The 21,709-nt window shown below is 31.1% G+C and overlaps 1 protein-coding gene across 1 annotated transcript; it reads right to left on the bottom strand.

The window, feature by feature from the left end:
• Positions 1–11,796: 11,796 nt before the first annotated feature.
• LOC131850809 (uncharacterized) lies at positions 11,797–12,745 on the bottom strand. Its single transcript, XM_059201171.1, has one exon. It carries the CDS (start codon positions 12,700–12,702, stop codon positions 11,926–11,928), a length of 777 nt encoding a protein of 258 aa, XP_059057154.1. The 5' UTR covers positions 12,703–12,745; the 3' UTR covers positions 11,797–11,925.
• Between the last annotated feature and the right edge of the window lie 8,964 nt (positions 12,746–21,709).

The following is a 21,709-nucleotide window of genomic DNA, read 5'->3' as shown; positions in this document are numbered from 1 at the left end:
CACTGTGACGTGCGTCGAAATGAGTCGTTTGCAAAGCAACTAAAACTATGGTTTATTTAGCCAAAAATGTAATAAGTATTTTTCAACATAATTTTAATGTACAGTATAGTACAAACTTTTCATTTATATCTAACGACTTCTAAATTTAACGTCTTTTAATTCTTACTACTGGGCAATTCAAATATCAATCTCAATTTCAATTAGCAGTTGTTTGTCTCGCCCTATTGAAGTCGCTTAAGCAGTACCGTCCACGTAGATATAGGGCTATAATACTTACAGTATTTAATTTAGTAATATTGTATACATATAGTTGTAAGAATTGCGTTGAAGTAATAAATAATAGTCAAAGATAGAGGGAACAATAGGTCTATATGCTTACATACAACTTAATTCATCATCAGAAATATAATACTTTTAAAGCATAGGTATTCTATTAATAATTTATATTAAAGATAATATATATTAAAATTATAAAGTTGACTTTATAATTTTAATATATATTAATTCGAAAGTTCATCTTTTGTTGACAAATTAATACTGTTATATAATTTATAGGCACCTATATTTCAACAATAATGCTGTCGCTTTAATTAGAAGAATTCTTTAAAAAAGTTGTTAAATATAAAATCTTAGCCTGTCTATACATACGAATAAATTGACATATTTATAAATGTAGTCACTAACTAGAATGTTCAGAAAATAGGGAAGATAATCCTATTACAAAATATTTATTTTAAGTAGCTACAGTACTTATATTGTCGCCAAATAAAATGTATTTTCAAGATGTTGGACATAAAGATTATGTTAATTACTTGACAAGACAGCCTGTCAAATGTTAAAGGTGCCACCTCCGTGTAAATAAATATAATTACCGATGGCATACTGTTTTAAATGAAGTACCTGATATTCTTAGAACAATTTAAGCACAATTTAAATGGGATCATGTTGATAAATATTAATGACGAGATGAGTGTTGGTTTTGAGCTGACGTTTAATTTGGCGGATACGAGATTTTCTGCTTTTATGTTACAGCGCCATTTCGTGGAAAGGTTTTATTCATATTATTTACGGTCGTTGGACTTTCATAAAATAAATACGCAAGTTAACCCTGAAGCTCCCCTGTCCGTTTTATATGATGACAACTAGAAAACTTAATAAGTTATTTCGAAGTATGTAAGTAGGTATTGTAGTATAGTAGTAAGTAAGTAAGTATTGCCTTGGTACGTATCAAATTATTTGATGAACAAATGTACTCGACCAAATACAGACCAACAAATTGTCAGTAATTCAAATCAAATAAAAAATCATTTATTCATGTATGATTTTTTGCCGCTTAAGAACGTCAATAATTTTTGTATTAATATTTTTTCCTTTACCGTTCAGTTCAGTACACAGCTTTAATTGATCAAAACTGGCAAGAAACAAAGAAACTCCATTTTTAAATACCAATATGTTTATTGCTACTACCGATATAAATATAAATACCATTTCAATATATGGAAAATAGATCTATTAAAATAACTTAGAATAGAATAGAATAGAATAAGAATAGAAAATCATTTATTCAAATAAACTTAATTTAAGCACTTTTGAATAGTCATAACAATTTGTTTTTTATCTACCACTCGTTCGGAAAGCTGTCTCATCACAAGAAGAACGAGCAAGAAACTTGTGTGTTGCTCTTTTAAATAATCCTTGTAAGATTACATTTACAAGTCGAAACGTGTGAATACAAACTACCAACAAGCACTAATTTTTTGGGTCAAATATAATCATGCAATAAGATTAAATCAGTCGTAGTGATAAGAGCAGACCAGTCCCTACAAGCAGCACTCGTTCACGAGTATGACGGATGAGCCAGCCATCACTGCGCTCGACCATATTTTAGGGAGCCCATTGACCCGGCCCACCACGCCGCCACATGTCTGGACATTTTAGTGAGCATGACTACTCATTCCACACGACCACGTCACAGCTACAAAAATTACTATATGGTAGTTACAGTATTCGCACTTTACATAAGGATGCATGCGGCAATCAATACAAAAGCCGCTACGCTATCATATATCAAGAAAGCAGTATGAAAATTAAAATTATAACGTTGTCCGCAAATAAACTTATTCTTGCTATATATTGCTATCATCTATAAATTCATTTATCTTATAATAGGCTTTTTTACATAACATTTGTTTAATATAAGATTTGAATTGCCTCTCTGTAAGATTTAGCGTAGACTCTGGCAGTTTATTATAGAATCTTACGCAATTACCATAAAATGAATTACTAACTTTGTGTAGACGGCATTTAGGTAAAATTAGCTTATTTTTATTGCGTAAGTTTCTACTTGTACAGTCTTTAAGTTTCTTGAAACTATCTAAGTTTTTCCTTGTATACATAATATTTTCATAAATGTACTGTGAGGCAACGGTGAGGATATTTGATTGTTTAAAACATTGACGTAATGACTCTCTAGAACCCATACCATAAATAGAACGTATGGCTCTCTTTTGTAAAATAAATATAGTATTTATATCGGCAGCTTTACCCCATAGCAGTATGCCATATGACATAATGCTATGGAAATAACTAAAATATACAAGTTTTGCCGTCGCCACGTCTGTTAATTGCCTTATCCTTCTAATTGCATAAGCAGCAGAACTAAGTCTACTGGCTAATTTTGAAATATGGGGCCCCCATTGTAACTTCGAGTCCACTGTTATTCCTAAAAAAACTGTATCATTAACAAAATTTACTATTTCATCATTAAGCAATAGCTGCGTATTTACTTGTTTTACATTAGGCAGCGTGAATTTAATGCACTTAGTTTTGTTGGAGTTCAATAATAGATTATTACATGTGAACCAATTTAGTATAGCAGAGATAGCATAATTTACATCGTCTAATTGATTACATTGGCGACCAATTTTAAACACTAACGAAGTATCATCCGCAAATAACACTATATCTGCAACTTTCTCTACCATGTAGGGAAGGTCATTTATATAAATTAAAAAGAGAAATGGGCCTAATATTGAACCTTGAGGAACGCCCATTTTTATATTAGTTCCCTTAGACTTTACACCATCAATATCTACAGTTTGCACCCTATCCTCTAGATAAGTTTTCATTAGACTTAGGTCATTATCTCTAATACCATAATATTTGAGCTTGTACAAAAGTGTTTCATGATCTACGCAATCAAACGCCTTCGACAAGTCACAAAAAACGCCGAGAGCATCCTGTCAGTTTTCCCATGATTCGAATATATGTGTAATAAGCGCTACACCTGCATCAGTAGTAGACTTGCCGGCAGTGAAACCATATTGCTGACTGTGAAGCAGTCCGTTATCCCTGAAGTATTTTAACATTTGGTTAAACATAATCTTTTCAAATACTTTACTTAGAACTGGCAAAATAGAAATTGGTCTATAGTTGCCTAGCTCAAATCTATCTCCAGATTTAAAGAGTGGAATTAATTTGCTAAATTTCATTAATTGAGGAAACACGCCATTATCAACACATTTATTGAAAATAGTAGCTAGATAAGGAGCAACAATATCTATGAATGAACTAACTACTTTAACTGACATGTCCCAGAGTTGTGTTAGTAAAGACAGACACTATAATATAACTGTACTACATATAAAGTGTACTTGTTATGTGTTCTAGAGAATAATTTAAAGTTTTAATTTAAGTCTGAACGTAGAATGGTTTCATAACCTGATTTTAGCAAACACTTGGACTTTTAAAGTGGACCCGTGAGAATAATGATGTCTACTTGAAACTTTATTTTATAACTATTATAAAAGACAACTTACTGATAATATAATTAATTGTCTTGAGACTTTCAATATTTTACAGTCTCGGTACCGAGTCAAGAACTAGATTTATAAACTACTAAATGTTAGGACTGATTAGGAGAAATTATTAGGATGTACCTATTATCCTACTCTATTCTTATGAAAAATATCGGGAATTATAGCAAACTAACCCCGATAGTAAAATAAAATGACGGTCTCAGTGGTTTAGCGGTTTAGCACACCGCTTTACTTCCAATGGTCACGGGTTCGATTCCTCGCGCGGTACAAACATTTGTATTCATGATGTTTGGGTATTTTCTATGTATGTATTTACAAAAAAAAATCTAAGTATTTATATCCCGTGTCTAGTACTCATAACACATGCTCTGCTTACCATGGGACTAGTCACACTTTACCCTGGCCAATAAACACAGTGCAACTATATAGATGCAACAAATCTAGATGGAACTGTGTTTATAGTCCAGGGTATAAAAAAATCCGTTATCATTACATTCAGCTACGATTTTTATGTAATTATTAAACTTTAAGTATCGGATCATGGAAAGGTTGCATGGAAAAGGGACTGGTTCTTTGTTGTAATAAGCCAATAAGTATATGTGTCACAATTTTAATTAGCAGAATAAATTTCAGAAAGTAAATACGTAAGACTGCATTCGACTTCGTGCGGTCTAATAGAAAATGCTTGTCGTATATTCTATTGTACATTTAATGAATAGTCTTTTTTATACAATGTTAGAGACAAACGATCTTACACACTTGTTAATATTATTATTTTATTAATTATTTTTTTATTTAGAAATATAATAATAAAACACTTCATATATAATATTGATTACTTCATATATGATATATATTTTATTAACACCATGATATATAATAATCAATAGAATTACATAAAAACATATAATTACTATCATTAATTATATAAAGAGAATTTCAATTGAAGAGACTTTTGGTAAAGGTACTCTTCGAGGGCATATTCCAATAACCTTGTTTAATTAGATAATTATTAATTCTATGTAGGTATAAACTTGTAATTAACACACACGCCTTTAATAAGGTATCTATTAGTTCGCCTGGTGGTTACAATAATTAGTAGTTTAACTATACCAACTAAAATGATGTTTAGAATTTAACTTGTTATCCAAACGTTACATCATTATGTAAACTTTGAAGACAATGCTAACATAACGATATTTTTTCGAAATGCAATATACAATTTTATTCGGATATAGGTGGTTGAAATTGTAAGTTCTTGTTACTTATATAAATTGAAATTAACGGTCATGTTAATTTGCGGAAATTGTAATTAATGAACAGGAACAATTCGTGTTAAAAGGAAACCGTGGTAAAAATAATTATAAAATGAGAGCAGTAGTTATTTTGTACCTTTGAATTTTTTGCAAGCACCTACTCTTAAAAGAGTATTTCGGTAAGTATAGTTTACGGTTGAAGTATGTAACTACGTATGTAGCTTAATTATGTCTGTATAGAATTATATTTTAGTACTAATGCAAGTATATATAGAGGATCATTTGATGCTCTATAAAAATACTTGTAGCGGCATCTTGTCTACACATTATTAATGTGTATTTTAAAAAGTTGCGAGAGAGAGAAAATTGTCCTCGTAATTTATAGAGTTGGGCGTAGATGGCGCTGAGTAAAGTAAATTTCAGCGTTCATAACAGATGCCAGTGTGGTCTAAACTCAGTTATTATTATTCATTTATGAGCTAACATGTTAGTTCTCTGACATCTATCATTACTTTTGTTTCTTTGTACGAATAAAGGCGACGCGATTATATTTTTCATAATCTATATAATCTTTTTTCGCATTAGTGTGTGAAGTCCCTGTGGCTGGCTTATGTAACTTGTTGTTAAAAAACCTAGAATTAGATTGAAATCGACAGTTTAACAGTTATATATTAGGATATTTATCACAACTGGTATGAATAAACCGAGAAACGAGTTCTTTATATGACTATTCATGAGGATACCGTCCTGCTAATACTATTTTCAAATACACTAAAAAACACTACAATTCTTGATAAGGTTATATTTTGCACATACATTTTTGAAAGCAGGAATGAACACAAATTTTTGAAAAAGGAGCGATGTTCTGTATTATATAGGTAGAATTCTAATTATGAGCTAATAAACAATATCAGAGATATACTTGTCTGGATTTAGGGGCCTATACATCCTATATGTCCGGTATATGAACTGAAGATGATTAAAGATGAATGATGGATGGATGACCGATGAGGCCTGAAGTTAGGGCAGGCAGCCCAACATGGTGAATTATGGTTCACTAGAAATTAATCATGCTGTTTTCCAAATAGAATCGAGTAGGGGTCAACCTGATAAGGAACTTACTACTTCTATTCGTACAGGGTCCGTTTTTTTGTATTAGCACCAAGCCTTTATTTAGAGGAATTAATTAGTTTCGGCTCACGGAATCATATTCAGGTCAGTTCCAATAATGGAAATGACTATACGAAAAGTTTGTGAATACTTTCGTATTTCCTATACCCAACCAATAAGGAAAATGCTTATCCGCAAAAGCTATAAATAATTAAAATAATTGTAGGATAAGAAAGGGTTAATAATATACAGCCTTAATTACAGTTAAGCACTAGTAATAATATTAATACAATTAATGATCGACATTCGTTATTCTTAAGGTTAAGTGCTGGAGGTGATAATGGCAAAAAAAGAACATACAAAGCATCTTTTTTTATTTTTTTTTATTATACCACGTTGGAATTAAGTTAAAGTATCACATGGAATTATCAATAGAAAATGGAAAATAGTAATACCCATAGCATATAAGTACCTGTTAAGCGTTATCACTCCTAGTGTTATATAGGTGAGAGCCCTTATATCTAATATAGTACTATCAATATCCACGTATAATCTTTTAAACCAAATTATTACAACAATAAAATATACAATACATAGAAATAAGAACCTGTACTTTGAGCCTACGCTAAATGTATTGTTATCAAAGAAACCTTTTTAGTTTGCATGTATTACGATCAAAGGTTTGATTTTCTTTACCATTCTGTTCTACGTATACTTTGTAGTTAGAAATATAATAGAAGGTTAAATATTATTGTTACTGACATATATTTACTAAAATTATGTAAATTTAACTGTATAATTGGATTTATTATTTTACTTTATTTATTTTACCTTTTCCACGTATTTTACGCTAACTATGTAATAACGTATAAATAGCAGTATATTTCACAATATGAAAATATAAAAAAATTTAATACAAATTTAGTTCTGTAAACATTTTGTATTGGAAAGTTTACCTTAATGTTGCAATTTAGTAAAGAGGTTTATGCATATTGCACTCGGCTCAAGAAAATTAGAAGAAGGCATTCATTACCTACCCTTAATGATATAGATATTAAAACATATATACAATGTGTACTGATGGAAGCTTCCCAGCTTAGGAGGTATTAAAATAAAACATCTTTGAAATGAGACAGTTGTTATTTTTATTATTCGCTCTGTTATAATAATTCTCAGTTTGACCATAGACCTTATAATAAATAAAGGAGTATATTTGCGTGTGTGCGTCAAATACATCATAGTTTGTGTAATGTTCTTTTATTATTTAATATAATTATTATGCATATATTTTTTAAATATTAGCAGTCTGCACTGTTGAAGTGTGCGAAATTAGAAAATAGAAATAGAAAAATAGTAATAGTTTTTCTGATTATTCTTTATTAAGTGTATATGTATAAAAAATAAAGATAATAAATTTTAATTTAAGCGTTGTAAACTTGCATTAAATCATAACAAAAATAATACGGTAATTTTTAAATATTCATTAAATATTTCAATAAAAATCTTTTACTACTTCTAGGCCTTGAGCAGATAGCCAGTTTATAGAAACGCAAAGAGTAGAATAGAAATAGTATAGTTTGCTGTTCAATTGTTTTGGGCAGAAATATATTAATAAGCGTAAATATGTAACCTATTTCGTATATTTTATGACAATTATGAAACTATTTATTCGATTACAAAAACATCAATTTAATGATAAAACGAATTGTCCAGGAATATAATTAAATGAACGACAATAATTGATTTAACAATCTAACTATTTTAACCGTGTTGTGTACACTTAAAAATTCATACGTCAAAATCTTGTAATTGAAGTACATTATGTCAAGCATGAAACACGATTACATATTTGTACGTATTATATAAGTACGCTTATGAAGTGATGAAATATCTGTTACTGTACAAATCACATACACGTGTTAGTAAAACAAAGGATGTTGATAGACACGTTTCGTTCTATTTACCTATTTACATTGTTTACATGAATAGGTAAGTGTTTTTAAGTAAGTCATATTCGCATTTATAATTTATTTATTTATTTTTTTTTTTTTTTTTTATTTAAAAACTTCATTGAATTTGTACAATAGGCGGGCTTAATGCTAATAGCATTCTCTACCAGCCAACCTTAGGGAGTGCAGAGATACTCGAAGGCGGTTTCGTTTCAAGAAATTAAATGTAATTATATTAAATAGATATAAGATCATACATATACATGATAATATACTACATACAAACGAATTATGAGCATACATACATACATATTTATATATATTATAAACATACTACACATATAAATAAGATAATGATGATGATGATCATTTTGCAGTTCTATGATAGACTATTTAAAAGGTAAGCATTAACTCTTTTTTTAAAACTATATTTTGTAGGAAGTGTACGAATGTCTTCAGGCAGTGAGTTCCAGAGACGCGAGGCTTGCAAAATAAAAGAGTCAGACATGAAACTACTTTTATAGAGGGGCGTAGCTAGGACGAGGGAATTTTTAGAGCGCAGGTTACGGTCATGGACGTCCCTGAGATACTGAAATTTGCATTTCAAGTATTCAGGGGAAGAGGGATCAAAGAGAATAGAAAAGAGAGAACAGAGTAACCGTTGCTGTCTGCGCTGACGAATTGGAAGCCATTTGAGTTTGGAGCGGTATGAGGAAATGTGGTCATACTTACGTAGGCTGAAGATGAACCGAATTGCATTATTTACAAGACGTTCTAATTTATTGAGAAGATCTTCATTAAGATCGGGATAACACACATCAGCATAATCAATGATGGGAAGTATAAGAGATTGGACTAGACTGACCTTTGTTTTAATAGGAAGAAAATTTCTGAATCGATTTAAGAAGCGCAGAGATGACACAACCTTACGACTAACATGCGCAATTTGCGGAATCCAACTCAGAGTTGAATCTATATGAAGACCAAGATTTTTAACAGTCTGACTAAAAGCAATTACAGAATTATCAAACGTGATAGGCGTAACAGTATGGAAATCAATTTTAGCCAACTGCTTTGGGCTACCAACGATTATAGCTTGACATTTTTTAGGGTTAACTTGTATACCGAAGTTACAAGACCATGTGTAAATGCTACATAGATCTTTGTTGATTTTTGATATAGCCTGATTTATGTTATCGTAAGAGACATGCTCATAGATTTGCAAATCGTCTGCGTAAAAATGATAAGAACAGCCAAGAATAGGAGAAAGACAGTTTATAAAAGTGGAAAACAATAATGGGGATAGAATCCCACCTTGGGGTACGCCGGTTGATAGATCACACCAGTTAGATAATTTACCATCAATTCTAATGGCTTGTTGTCGTCCCCGAAGGTAGGATGAGAACCAATCCAAAGCTAAGGATGAGAACCTTTGGTGTAGCAAGATGGATAGGAGGATGTCATGGTCTACCATGTTAAACGCATTGGAAAAATCTATTAGAACGAGAAAGGTGACCATATTATCCTCCATACCCGACCGAATATCATCAGTAATTTTTAGAAGAGCAGTAGAAGTGCTATGTCCAGGGCGAAACCCAGACTGGAAAGTGCTAAGTAGATTATTATTAAGGATGAAGGAGGAAACTTGCCTATATGCAGCTGCTTCCAGGACCTTGGAAAGGAAAGGCAGGATTGATATCGGTCTAAAATCGTTCAATTTATTAGGTATAGGTATTTTAGGAAGAGGAAGAATGAATGCTTTTCGCCAGAGATGGGGAAATGTACCAGTAAGGAAGGAGTGATTAATGATATGAGTTATAATAGGGAGAATGGAACTAAGGATAGAGATGATCATTTTCCGGTTCACATCGTCACAGCCCACCGCATTAGACTTCAAAGATTGAATAATTTTGTAGGTTTCATCCTCAGCTATTGGAGAAAATGAGAAAGAATCAATATCTGGCTGGGCCATGGAAGATATTTTAGAAACAGTGAATAATTTTGTGGAAGGGTCAAGTGAAATAGTAGATGTGAAATGTTGAATTAAATCATTAGAAGAAAATGGAAAGGTATTACAAGAGGTGGGGCATTTACCGAGTCCAAGGGAGTGTAGAAACTTCCATATATTGGCTGAGGAAGTATTTAATAGATTGTCGTGAAAATATTGACGTTTGGCTCCTCTCACCATTTGATTGCAGCGGTTTCGAGCTGATTTATAAATATTCCATTTAGTGTCACACCTATCACGCTTATAATTTCGAAAGGATCTGTCTCGTCTAGTCATAGCCATACGTACTCCCCTGGTAATCCACGGAGCAGGAGGTCTCTTTATCTTCACAGCTTTTAATGGTGCATGCTTATCATACAATTTTAAAATCGCGTTATTAAAAAGAGATATTTTGTCATCAATTGATGATGCAGCTAGCAGAGGTGTGAAGTCAGCATTCTCCAAATCGATCCTTACACGTTCTGGATTCATCCTAGCAAAATTGCGCGTGTAAATTATCGTAGGCTTAGACTTAGGTGGTTTCAATTTATAAAGTAGATAAATAAGGTCATGTTTCGAGAAGCCAGGGGCGGATAACTGACCGTATTTTGTAATATGATCCTGAGAAGATGTTATTATTAAGTCAAGCCATGTGTCAGAAGAAAGGTGATTACGATGAGTAGGTCCAGAAGGAAGAATAGCAAAATTGACTGACTTAGTTATATCAAGAAGTTTTTGAGAGCGTGGTGTGCTTTTTAGCAGGTCAGTATTGAAATCACCCATGATTATGTGATGTGTGTAATCCGTTGAGATAGCTTCCAGAACTGATTCGAGTTGACAAAAGTAATCAACTGACGGAGGACAGTATACCACTCCAAGAACCACTTTAATGCCCTTGATCGTTATTTCTAACATAATATACTCAGCAGAAGCAGTATAAACAGGTTCTGATTTGCATAAGATGGAGAAAGGAATGTCACTCCGCAAGTATATAGCGACGCCTCCACTACCTCTACCAACACGATCATTGCGTATCAGAACATAACCTGGGAGACAGTAAGAGTAAGAGGAGAGAGATGGTTTTAACCAAGACTCAGAAACGAGTATGGCGTGCATAGGAGAAGAAGAAGGGAAAGTATCAATAAGGTCAGAGTAGTGAGAGGGTATGCTTTGAGCATTTATATGACAAACGTTAAATGAAGAACATGTATTTGTAGTAACATCTGTTATTAAATTGTTAAGTGTATAAGGTACATGAAAAGAGTCAGAGCTACAGTTCGAAGATAAACTAGTTTCATAGGCTGAAAAAAAAGAATCATCATCAGACATATTATAAATAAATAAAAATATAAATTATCCTATATAATTAAATAAATAAGTTTAATAAAAAGAACAAGCAGAATTTATTGCTGCATGTCCCGCCGGTCAACAATAGTAGGAAATGTTGTTTATAATAAAACACATCAAAGCGCAGTAAAAAGATAAGAAAAAAAAAACCCAAACAAAGAATAAAAAACAAAAAACAAATAATTGCACATTATGGCAAAATCACAGGAAACCAAATCGAATACATTTTGACTGACAATGTGATGACATAAATATGTCACATTACAGTAACTGTCAGGTGTCAGTCAGTCCGTGTCTTAAAGTGATAACCTGTGCAATTGTGTCATACTCTGAATTCTTTAAAATTGAAGATTCAAATTATAAACAAATTTGAGGGTAATACTTAGTGCGCAATAAATAGGGAATACATATGAGAAATTAAAATGGGAACTAGAACAATAATGTCATACAATGAAGACTCATTTCTTCCTGACTGCTCGCTTTGTCTTCTTGCCACGAGCCTCTGGAGAAGCATTCGATGACTGCCCACAATCGGTTTCAGCTGCGACTGCGACACCATAGCCATCCTTCAGATCTTCCATGCTCTCTGCAAGCCTGACTAGATCCTCTTCACCACGAAGTCGATGTCTCGAGCCATCAGGCGTTAAAACATTTATATTGCCATCAAATGTCCAACACTTTCTCATACCGAACCGTTCTCTCGCTTGAAGAAAGAGAGATTGCCGCCTGCGAGTGAGGAATTCGGATAAAGAATATGGAGTTCCCCTAAAACCCGTCTTCTTCCATATTACAGACTTAAGGGTGGCCTCCGCAAACCGAACCAGTGTGGGCCGTGGCTTCCCCTGACTTTGCTTGCCCAGTCTATGACACACAGTCAGCTTGTCAACAGTTACTTGTGGCAAATCTAGCTGATTCCTTATGAGTTGAGATGCAAAGCCTACCAAATTATCATCTTTAACATCTTCAGAGATGCCGCCAATTAGTAGGTACTTCCTACGGTGTCTCATCTCCATGACATCAATAGCATCAACAAGACCAGATATTTGTTGGCGAAGGAGGCTAAAGATACTCAAGGTTTCCCGTTTGAACAATTGAAACTCATCTGAGATACCAGCCACTGTTTTGTTGTAATCGGGCGTCGTCTGGTTGAGCCTTTGCTCAAATTCAAGCATCCTCTTTGATAAGTTGGCTTCAAAACTTTGTTGGTTTTCTAGGATTTGTGTGTAGTTATCCATAATAAAAGTGATATTGGATTTCTAGTGATTTAGAACTTGTTGTTTAACCGACAGGACAAGGCAGTGAAAGATTTAAAAGTTAACACATGCACATATTAATGTTTATTTGTTTAATGGCACTATGGTATGTAAAACTATAATTTACAATTAAATATTTTGAAATATAATGTATAATTTTATTTTATTTCAATATTAATAGAGAGCACAATGTGTCACTGACTCTAACTACCCGCCGAAAAAAAATATTTAATAATTATTAATTGCATGTTATAGTAATATAAAAAGACGAAGGCATAAATTAATACTTATTCTAACATAATTTGTAAAGATTAATTACATTTATTTATTTTTATACTTTATTGGACAATAAAACTAGTATACGTAAATATCGAGCTTAATGCCGTGTGATATTATTAAACATTTTAACATTTTATTGAACATTGAAACATAAAATTATTCATACATTGTGTTTAAAATTCGCTCATCTTTTAAGGAAATGACACAAACAAACTATATATGCATTTGCATTAAGAATATCTTTTTTATATAAGTGTTTTCTACGCTAGAGATAACACTACTACGCAAACTTATAGAGAGTTTTTGAAAAGAGAAGTAAATAGTCTGAAAAAGCTGAATAACGGCGTTGTAGTATATTTTCTTGTCTGAAAATTTAACTTTATACAAGATGAATACAAGTATTGCCCTTTTGGATAATGAGCGAAGTTCATTATACTATATAAGATATTGCTTACGCGATCTATAATTTTAATGATCCTAGAGTTTCAAAGAATTTGAAACTTATCTCAGATAATTGTAATTCTTAATAATTCTGGACTTGGTATTAGTTAGTTTTTTAATAAAGTATTAACATAAATTTTTAAATGATTAATTATTTATTTATTAAAACTAATGCTCAAATACACAAATAAAGGTGCCATTGTGGACTTGACACCAAGAGGCATTTCTCCCAGTCAACCATTAGATAAATTAATGAATTATTACACATTTATACATACTTTATAACTATATATTATATAATAGACATACTACGATCATAACTTTTTTATATTTATAATATTAAATAATTAAAATATTTAATCTTATGAATGTATTCTGCCTCTGTTAGTTATGATATCTACCACCATCAGTTGCGTGGTCAGTTTGTTTGCCATTCCAGTTTAGATTTATAATAGTTAAAAATTAATACATTACATAAAAAAATCGGAACATTGCTTGTTAAAATTGGTGAACATAGATACCCACACATATGGTTAGTGTAACATTTTGCGTGGTTCCTCTGGTCCCTCCTGTAAATGATATTTCAGTGCTTGCGTATAATAATTCTGGCCATGTAAAGGTGCCTACTCGACATTAATTCCGAATGCAAATTATCTTCGTGAAGTTGGATATGAAGTGGATGGAAAGTTGAAGTGACGTATTCCTAACAAGCTTTAAGGTGATTAATAAGGGTAAAGTTAATTACTTTTCGGCAATATTTCGCAATGTCAGACAGAACCGCCATCTAATAGAATAAATTATGCCGGTGTTACTACTGTTCACATGGTATTAGGGTCAGTCGATGTAAATTTACACAGTCATAATTTTCAAAATGGAGCACAATACAGAATAGCAGATTTAATATATTGTAGACATTTTATAAGCATATATATAGTAATAATAATAATACTTCTGGATAATTCAAACAAAGCTATCTAGTTGCAAGGTAAGCAGAGTTTGTATTATGGGTAATTGACAATGGATATTTTTTTAAAATACATAATATGTATAGAAGACACCTAGACCGCTCCAATCTTGATTATGAATATAAATATGTGAGGAGTCGAACCTACCACCATCGGAAGTGAAACGGTGAATATATATAGTACATGTACCGTTCATCTACCGATAGTAAACTCGTAGTCGAGGTTTCTTTTTATTATTGAGTATTTTGGGTTATTGTCATGTGCTGTAACACTGCGACCTACATAGATTTATTGTATTCGCCCTTCTTCAGAGTTCGCTACCTAGACCCTCAGGGACAACAGTTGAAACATATTGTTGCGCGAGATGAGCGATGGTCTTTATCTCCTCAAGATAGAGTGTATACTTTCCAAAGGAGATATAGAGATATTTCGTTTACACTTGAGTGGGATACAACCTCATAGTAACGTTTACTCTTCAGCTTAGCAAATCGAGAATAAAACTGGGTGAAATCAATGGGCTCATCAATATTGTTTTCATTATATAAAGAGTATGATATAACAATAACATTATTCTTTAGGAATACGTCTAAGTCCAGTTTATTAAATAGAAAATATTTGGTTGTGTCTACCTACCTCAGTCACTAGTGTAAAGATAAATAAAGGAATAATTTATTTATGGCTGATCCCATATAGTGATATATTATACGATTATTATTAGATCATTTTATTTTAAATATTGTCTGCAAATATAATAAATCATGAAGTTAAATTAAGTTATGAGTGAAACATTTAAGTACAGACCGGTAAACGAAGTCTATTTGCGAAAATAATCTGATTCCTCTAAAATGGCTTCTTCAAAGTTATTAACTTTAAATTGATTGATAGAAAATTTATCTCTATGATTGGGCTTCCCATCAAAGTTGTCACGGTGTTGTCATAACTGGTATTACTTTAAAAGCTAACGAAACAACGACAATTACGAAATTTAATTCAATTATCTACAAAATGACAGGCGGTACCCCTAATATAAATTTATTGTGACGAAGTTTGAGCAGGTTTTTATTTAAAAGTTTACTTTAAGATGCATTATCAACCGTCGACGTTATATTGGCCACAACATTTGCTAAACTTATATTTTCCTAGATATATTTGTATTCAACGTCGCAAGAAGCAAGTTCTATCGTCTCTCGGTTTAATTTGGTTTGTTAATCATGTTTCCCTCACTCTGAATATCAGATAGGTCAGAGTTGAACTCTTAATAGCCACGACTCTCTTTTCTATCAGTTTCTAAATAATAGTCAGAAATTAAATAAAACTAATGTAGAACTTACAATATTTATAAAAGTATTCTTAATTATTAGAAGTCGCAGTTTGTAATACAAGTAAACAGTATCAAATTTAAATTCTAAACAAAGTTTTGAGAGATATAGTCCACTTACGAGGAGTAAACAATAATTATGTATTATATCTATATATTGCTTCTTACGTTTATTATTCCATTACAAAAAAATAGAATACGTGATATAATAAAGTTATTGCCACAATTTTATATTCAATATATCAAATACACGTAAGTGTTCTCCAATTAAGAGCAAAGGTAACACCGAGAACTGCAATAGAATTTAAGTTTAAACAATCTGTATATAGGACCAAATGATTAGAAAAGAAATAATATCAGTAGTATACTTGATTATGTAATTCTTACAGTTATTTTTGTTATAATATAAACTAATGTGAACACTTTCATATGTAGCATTATAAAAGGTAACGCTCAATGCTTAATTAAAAAATAGGTCCTTTCAGAAACTGGTCTAACCGAGAATTGAACGTCACGAGTCATATACTCAGAGACACTGAATAAAGATCGTATATTAAATGTGTCACAATACATGATAGCTATTGCCCATGATACCCCTTTTTTAGGGATGTAGTAAACGCCTCCATAAAAAAGCTATAAATAAAATAAATACTCTTTGATTGCATGGATACTGAATTTATTTGGTTCCAGGTCACTCTCTGTATGAAACAGATACGAGTCATAAAATAATAGAATATTTATACCTTATTTAAAGATATAAAATATTCCCCGCAGCTGTACACGTATGTGGACGTGATTTGACTGGGTGGAAAAATGAATAAATTTGGATTATATTGTTATAAAATATAAGCATTGTTATTTTTCATGAGTTCTATGAATACCATTGTAAACCACATATTACTTTTAATTCTAATTGGTTGTTTACTAATTTATATAATTTTCATAAATACGATTTATACTGATATTTATACAAGTACTCCAGTTTTAATAGAAACGTAGTTACAATAAAAGATTTGTTTAAAATAATGTTGACAAATTACTATTCGATTAAGAATTTTAGTTGAAATAAATAAAAATGGTGATTTCTTAGTTAGTTACAGGTTGGGATTAACGAATTTATTCCTGTACCTAAACAAGTAGATAGTTAATGTTAGCGAATCTTCTTAGCTGAGATAACACAATGTAATCTGTAAAATATGTATATAACAGTATAAAAGGGGGACACTTTTTACTTAAGTAATAAAATATAATTGTAAGCTAGGTACAAATTCCAGATTTGTAATTTGCTAAGTAATATTAACATATCTATTATTAGGTACCCTTAGGGGATACATTTCTCGGTGTTCAATCAAAAACATTGAATTCTTTGTTAAATAACTTCTTTTATATATTCTTTGAATTTAAATGCCTACAGATTAAAATCTTAATCATTTTAATCTCTTAAAGTAGAAAGTGGAACAAGAGTTTGCTTTTGGAGATAAAGAAGACAAAATAGAGACCTCAAGATTTAAGGATTGAGATGGACAATCTTTAGACCAAAATAAGTGTAAGCTATGAATATAGTTACACGGATAATTTTATGGTAAATGATGGAATTTAGTTTCATCGACGCTCTGACTAGGGTGCATTAGCGATGGTCACGACGAGCTGACTGGTGTCATGATGAGTGGGCTCGTATTAAAACCTATGTAACTATATTATTAATGTGTACTAAATAGGAAAGTTTCCAGTACAGCATTGCTCATTCAAAGCAAAATTAAATTTAGTTGCAGCTATATAACAAAGATTACAACTATTGCACTTATACCTACTCTTTTTACAGTTCCTTTTAATTATTCTTATGATTATGCGTTTCATATCGTTCAATCTAAAAGTTTTATATGTAAATAGACAATAAAATATAATTAGAAAATACTTCATCAAACGCTATAGCCACTAATTAATGGTAGGCAAACCGGCACTGTATTACATATTCATTAATATTCCATTACTACCAAGTTTAAATTAAAAGTTTGATATCTTAGAATTCAGCGGGATTTTCTACCTACATTTTAATTACAGCTCTCATAATTTTCAGTTCATTTTCCAAACGTTAAAACTGATGGGGGAGTAACATCTTACTCTTCTGAAATGGTAATCCACGAGTGGTAGTGTATATAGGCGAAGTGGTGGTGCAGGCGACGATTGTCTCTTACCACCAGGTGGTAGTCTGCTTATTTGCCATTCCGATTACATAAAAAAAATCTATTTTATTATTACCTGTCATAAATATATATATATATAACTTCGTCCGCGTAAAACAAATAATAATAAAAAATATATATTAATAATCTATAAAAAAGTTTTATCGTTCTAGCTTCAAAAATGAAATTTCCATACATAATTCCATACAATTCAATCAACAGCCAAAAACTAAGTTTCAAACTACTATCTTTAAAATAAAGATCTTCCATACATAAGATACAACTATTTCATAGTATAAAATGCTACTTATATTAGTGTCATCACCAATGATAAGATGTCGCTATACTGTAACCATTTATGGCTGCCGGATAGATATTTTCTCAACAGAAAAAATGGGTTTCAAGTTTTTGTTTAAATATATACAATACATGCATACAACATTTTAACTCCCCTGACCCTAAACCCATTTTCGTTAATTATGTTTAATCAATACGCAAAAAATTAAGATTGAAGCTTAAACTTTTAAAAAAGTCCTCTTTCAGTCTCTTATAACCCTTTTTAGCATTAAAAAGTAATCTATGTCCTATCTCAAGATCTAGACTTTAAATTTCATTTAAATCAGTTCAGTTTGTTTTAAGACAGACAGACAGAGTCACTTTCACTTTCATAAAATATTAAAAGTGAAAGTGATAGCCGAGTCTAATAAGTATGATATTAAATAAACTGACCCAAAAAATCGTAAGAAAAAAAGCTTCATCGTTCTAGCTTCAAATATGACGAATTTCCATAAAAACTTTTATCTGCTATTTTATTTTACCCCTTGAATGGTGACAATATGATATTTACAAATTTAAATGTCATATTTATTTATATTTAATAAACAGTTTAAACATTTTTTTAAATTCTTTTGAAAATTGGTGGTCCAGTTGGCTAATAACATAATAAAATTTTGTTAAATCAAAATAATAGATGTGATATTCTAAATTGCAAACTATCCTCTATTGCGCGAACCATATCTCTGATTACTGGATTGCCAGAATGGAGAAACGCGTATTCCGAAAATAGCTCGGATGGAACGGTAGATGTTATTTCTTCCAAGGAAATGTTGTTCATATGTATTGACAACATTTTTAATATTATATGTTGTTTTATTCTTCAAAAATATTAATAATATGTTCTTACGCTCTTGTCCAAGAGCAGGGTCATCAGTTATAGGCTATACCAGGATTATATTTATGTATTTATAAAATAAAATTGATTTTATTCATTTAAATTCATAAGGATACAACGGATTGACAATAATCAGTTGCGCGCGCTGCTTATACAAATGACATATATGTTTATTTATGACATATGAGCGTTAATAAGTCGCATATCTAGTACAATACTGGTGTAATTCAGAAATTTGTTTTTGAAATTAAACTTTAATACCACAATTATAAAGTGGACTTTCCAAAATATCTAATTTTTTAGTTAAGCTTATTATAATAAGTGTGTATTCAACCGCATAAAAATGCATTACCATTTTTGGACATTAAACCCTTTTTTCGCATTAAAAAGTAACCTATGTCCTTGAGACTATATGGGTATATGTAATAATCATAATCCAGGAAAAATTATTTATATCCTAACCCAAAAGTAGGAAAGTTTGTACTTTGTCTACTAAGAAAACTATTATAGTATAAAAACTTAAAGTCACACCGGGTCCATGCAGAAGACGCCGGATAGAACGAAAATGGAGACAGTCTTTTGTGAAATATATAACGAATGCGACTCGCGAAATAGTTTATATGACAGTAAACGCAGACGGTATAATCATCTAGGAGAATATTTTCAGTACTGTTGTATAACGCCTGTAGGTATAAATAATTATTTAATGACGAAAAGGGGTTCACAAAAACGTTTGTATTTATGATGTACTACTAACAGTTACAAAATACGGCGGCATATATTCTTTTTTTTCTTTTTTATTTAAAAGAATTTTCACATTATTAGCGGCCAGTTATATGTCTCAGCACTCTAGTACGTATTAGACCTAAATTAAGCAAATAGGTGATCGATAGATTATAGGTATCTGAAGTCTATCAGTCAACTAAAGTATTAGTATGTGGAAGATAGATTAATATCTAAACGGCCTAACCAAACTGTATAAGCGTATTTCGGCATCTTACAATTATCGTGCATACATACCCTTGTTTGTAGTATTTGTGTGTGTAATTTTAATTTAAATTACCCATTTCATATGTACATATTTGACGTTTTAATGTCTACATCGGCAATTATACCTGTAGATAATATTAAGAGTATAAATAGCCTACATTGCATTACAGAGAAGTAGACACAATTTAGTTAATTAGCACTGGCTAATCAATTAACCCCTTTGGCACTGTGTCAACTGTTATATAAAATTAGAACTAATGTAATATGAACTCTGGCGGCATTCAAAATATACGATACTGGGGTATGATTTGTCAGATACTACAAAATACTGGAGATCACGTTATAGTGGGCTAATAGATGCGACGCAGCTTAGTGAAAAGCAATAAGGAATAAAGCGTTTAATATTTGTTTAAATGTTTGAACAGGATTTCATTTAGTGATGACCATGATGTGAATAAAACTTGATTTTATGGTTTGTTTTAAATGGATTATATTAGATGAAAAAGTAAGACCGTATATCAAAAAAGCTATAATAATGTTTTGAAACAACGGTAGCTATTATTTCAAGCTTTATAATAATTCTGCTTCCACTCGTTGCAAACATGTATCGTCCCATAAGTACCCATCATCAAAATTACGTTATTGAGATACTGAATCACCCACTCAGCATCCATGTAATCTTAAGTACTTAAAGAACAGGAACTATTAATAGGACATAAACATATATATAACAAATACATAGATATTTCATTACAAATTATAAAATCTATGTCACAAAATGGTGAAAAGCATAACAATTATATTTTTTATGATGCGTATTCTTATGATTTTGTTATCCTGTGATATATCTAATAGTAATTCAATATATATGTCCGTGTTTAATATGATTTTTTAAATTAATAAAAATTGTTGGAAACAAGAATATTTTTCCGGATTGTACAGATCAAAGAAAAGAAGATTCACTTTGAATATTATATTTACATTACTATATAGTTTCTGTTATTGTAATTACCATATTAAAAATATAAAATTAAAATTTTGTATATATGTAATTGCATAGACAATATGTAAAATATTTTAACGATAATTAATAAAGTAAGATATAATAGGTACTCTCATTTAGATTTTAATATTTACTTCCTAGATATCATTATTTTATTCAATTAGATATTATTTATATGAATTCATTTTAAAATAATCTTTATTATTTATACTATATTCTATCAGTAATATAAAACTGTAATTAAAAAATTAAGACGTAACAAACAAAGATAGTAAGACAGTATTCACATTAGAAAGCGGTAACGGCTATTTATGGGATAAAAAAAATATATTTGATCTGTTAGATTTTGTTATTGTGGATACACAGGATTATTACAAATAATATTTTTCTAACTTAAAGTAGTTCTGTGTGTACGACAAAGTCCAGTCGTCTTTCCCATTTCTGTCACGGAACAACAGCGCCATGTCGTGTTTCTATCGAAAGGGTTAACAGGCCAAGATAATCCTTTACACAAAGAGATTACAAGAAGGTTAATCCTAAGGGTTAGAAATGTAATGAGTCCATACCATGAGTGACATTTTAGTGTTGTCCATGTGCATACTTTTAAAACAATCGGCTATAATATAACCACTATAATTG

The sequence above is a fragment of the Achroia grisella genome, unplaced genomic scaffold, assembly GCF_030625045.1.
Source record: "Achroia grisella isolate CSIRO2021 unplaced genomic scaffold, CSIRO_AGI_Agris_v1 utg779, whole genome shotgun sequence".
In the NCBI taxonomy this organism is placed as follows: Eukaryota; Metazoa; Arthropoda; class Insecta; order Lepidoptera; family Pyralidae; genus Achroia; species Achroia grisella.
The sequence above is the reverse complement of the archived record's forward strand: the minus strand, read 5'-3'. Positions and strand labels throughout refer to the sequence as shown.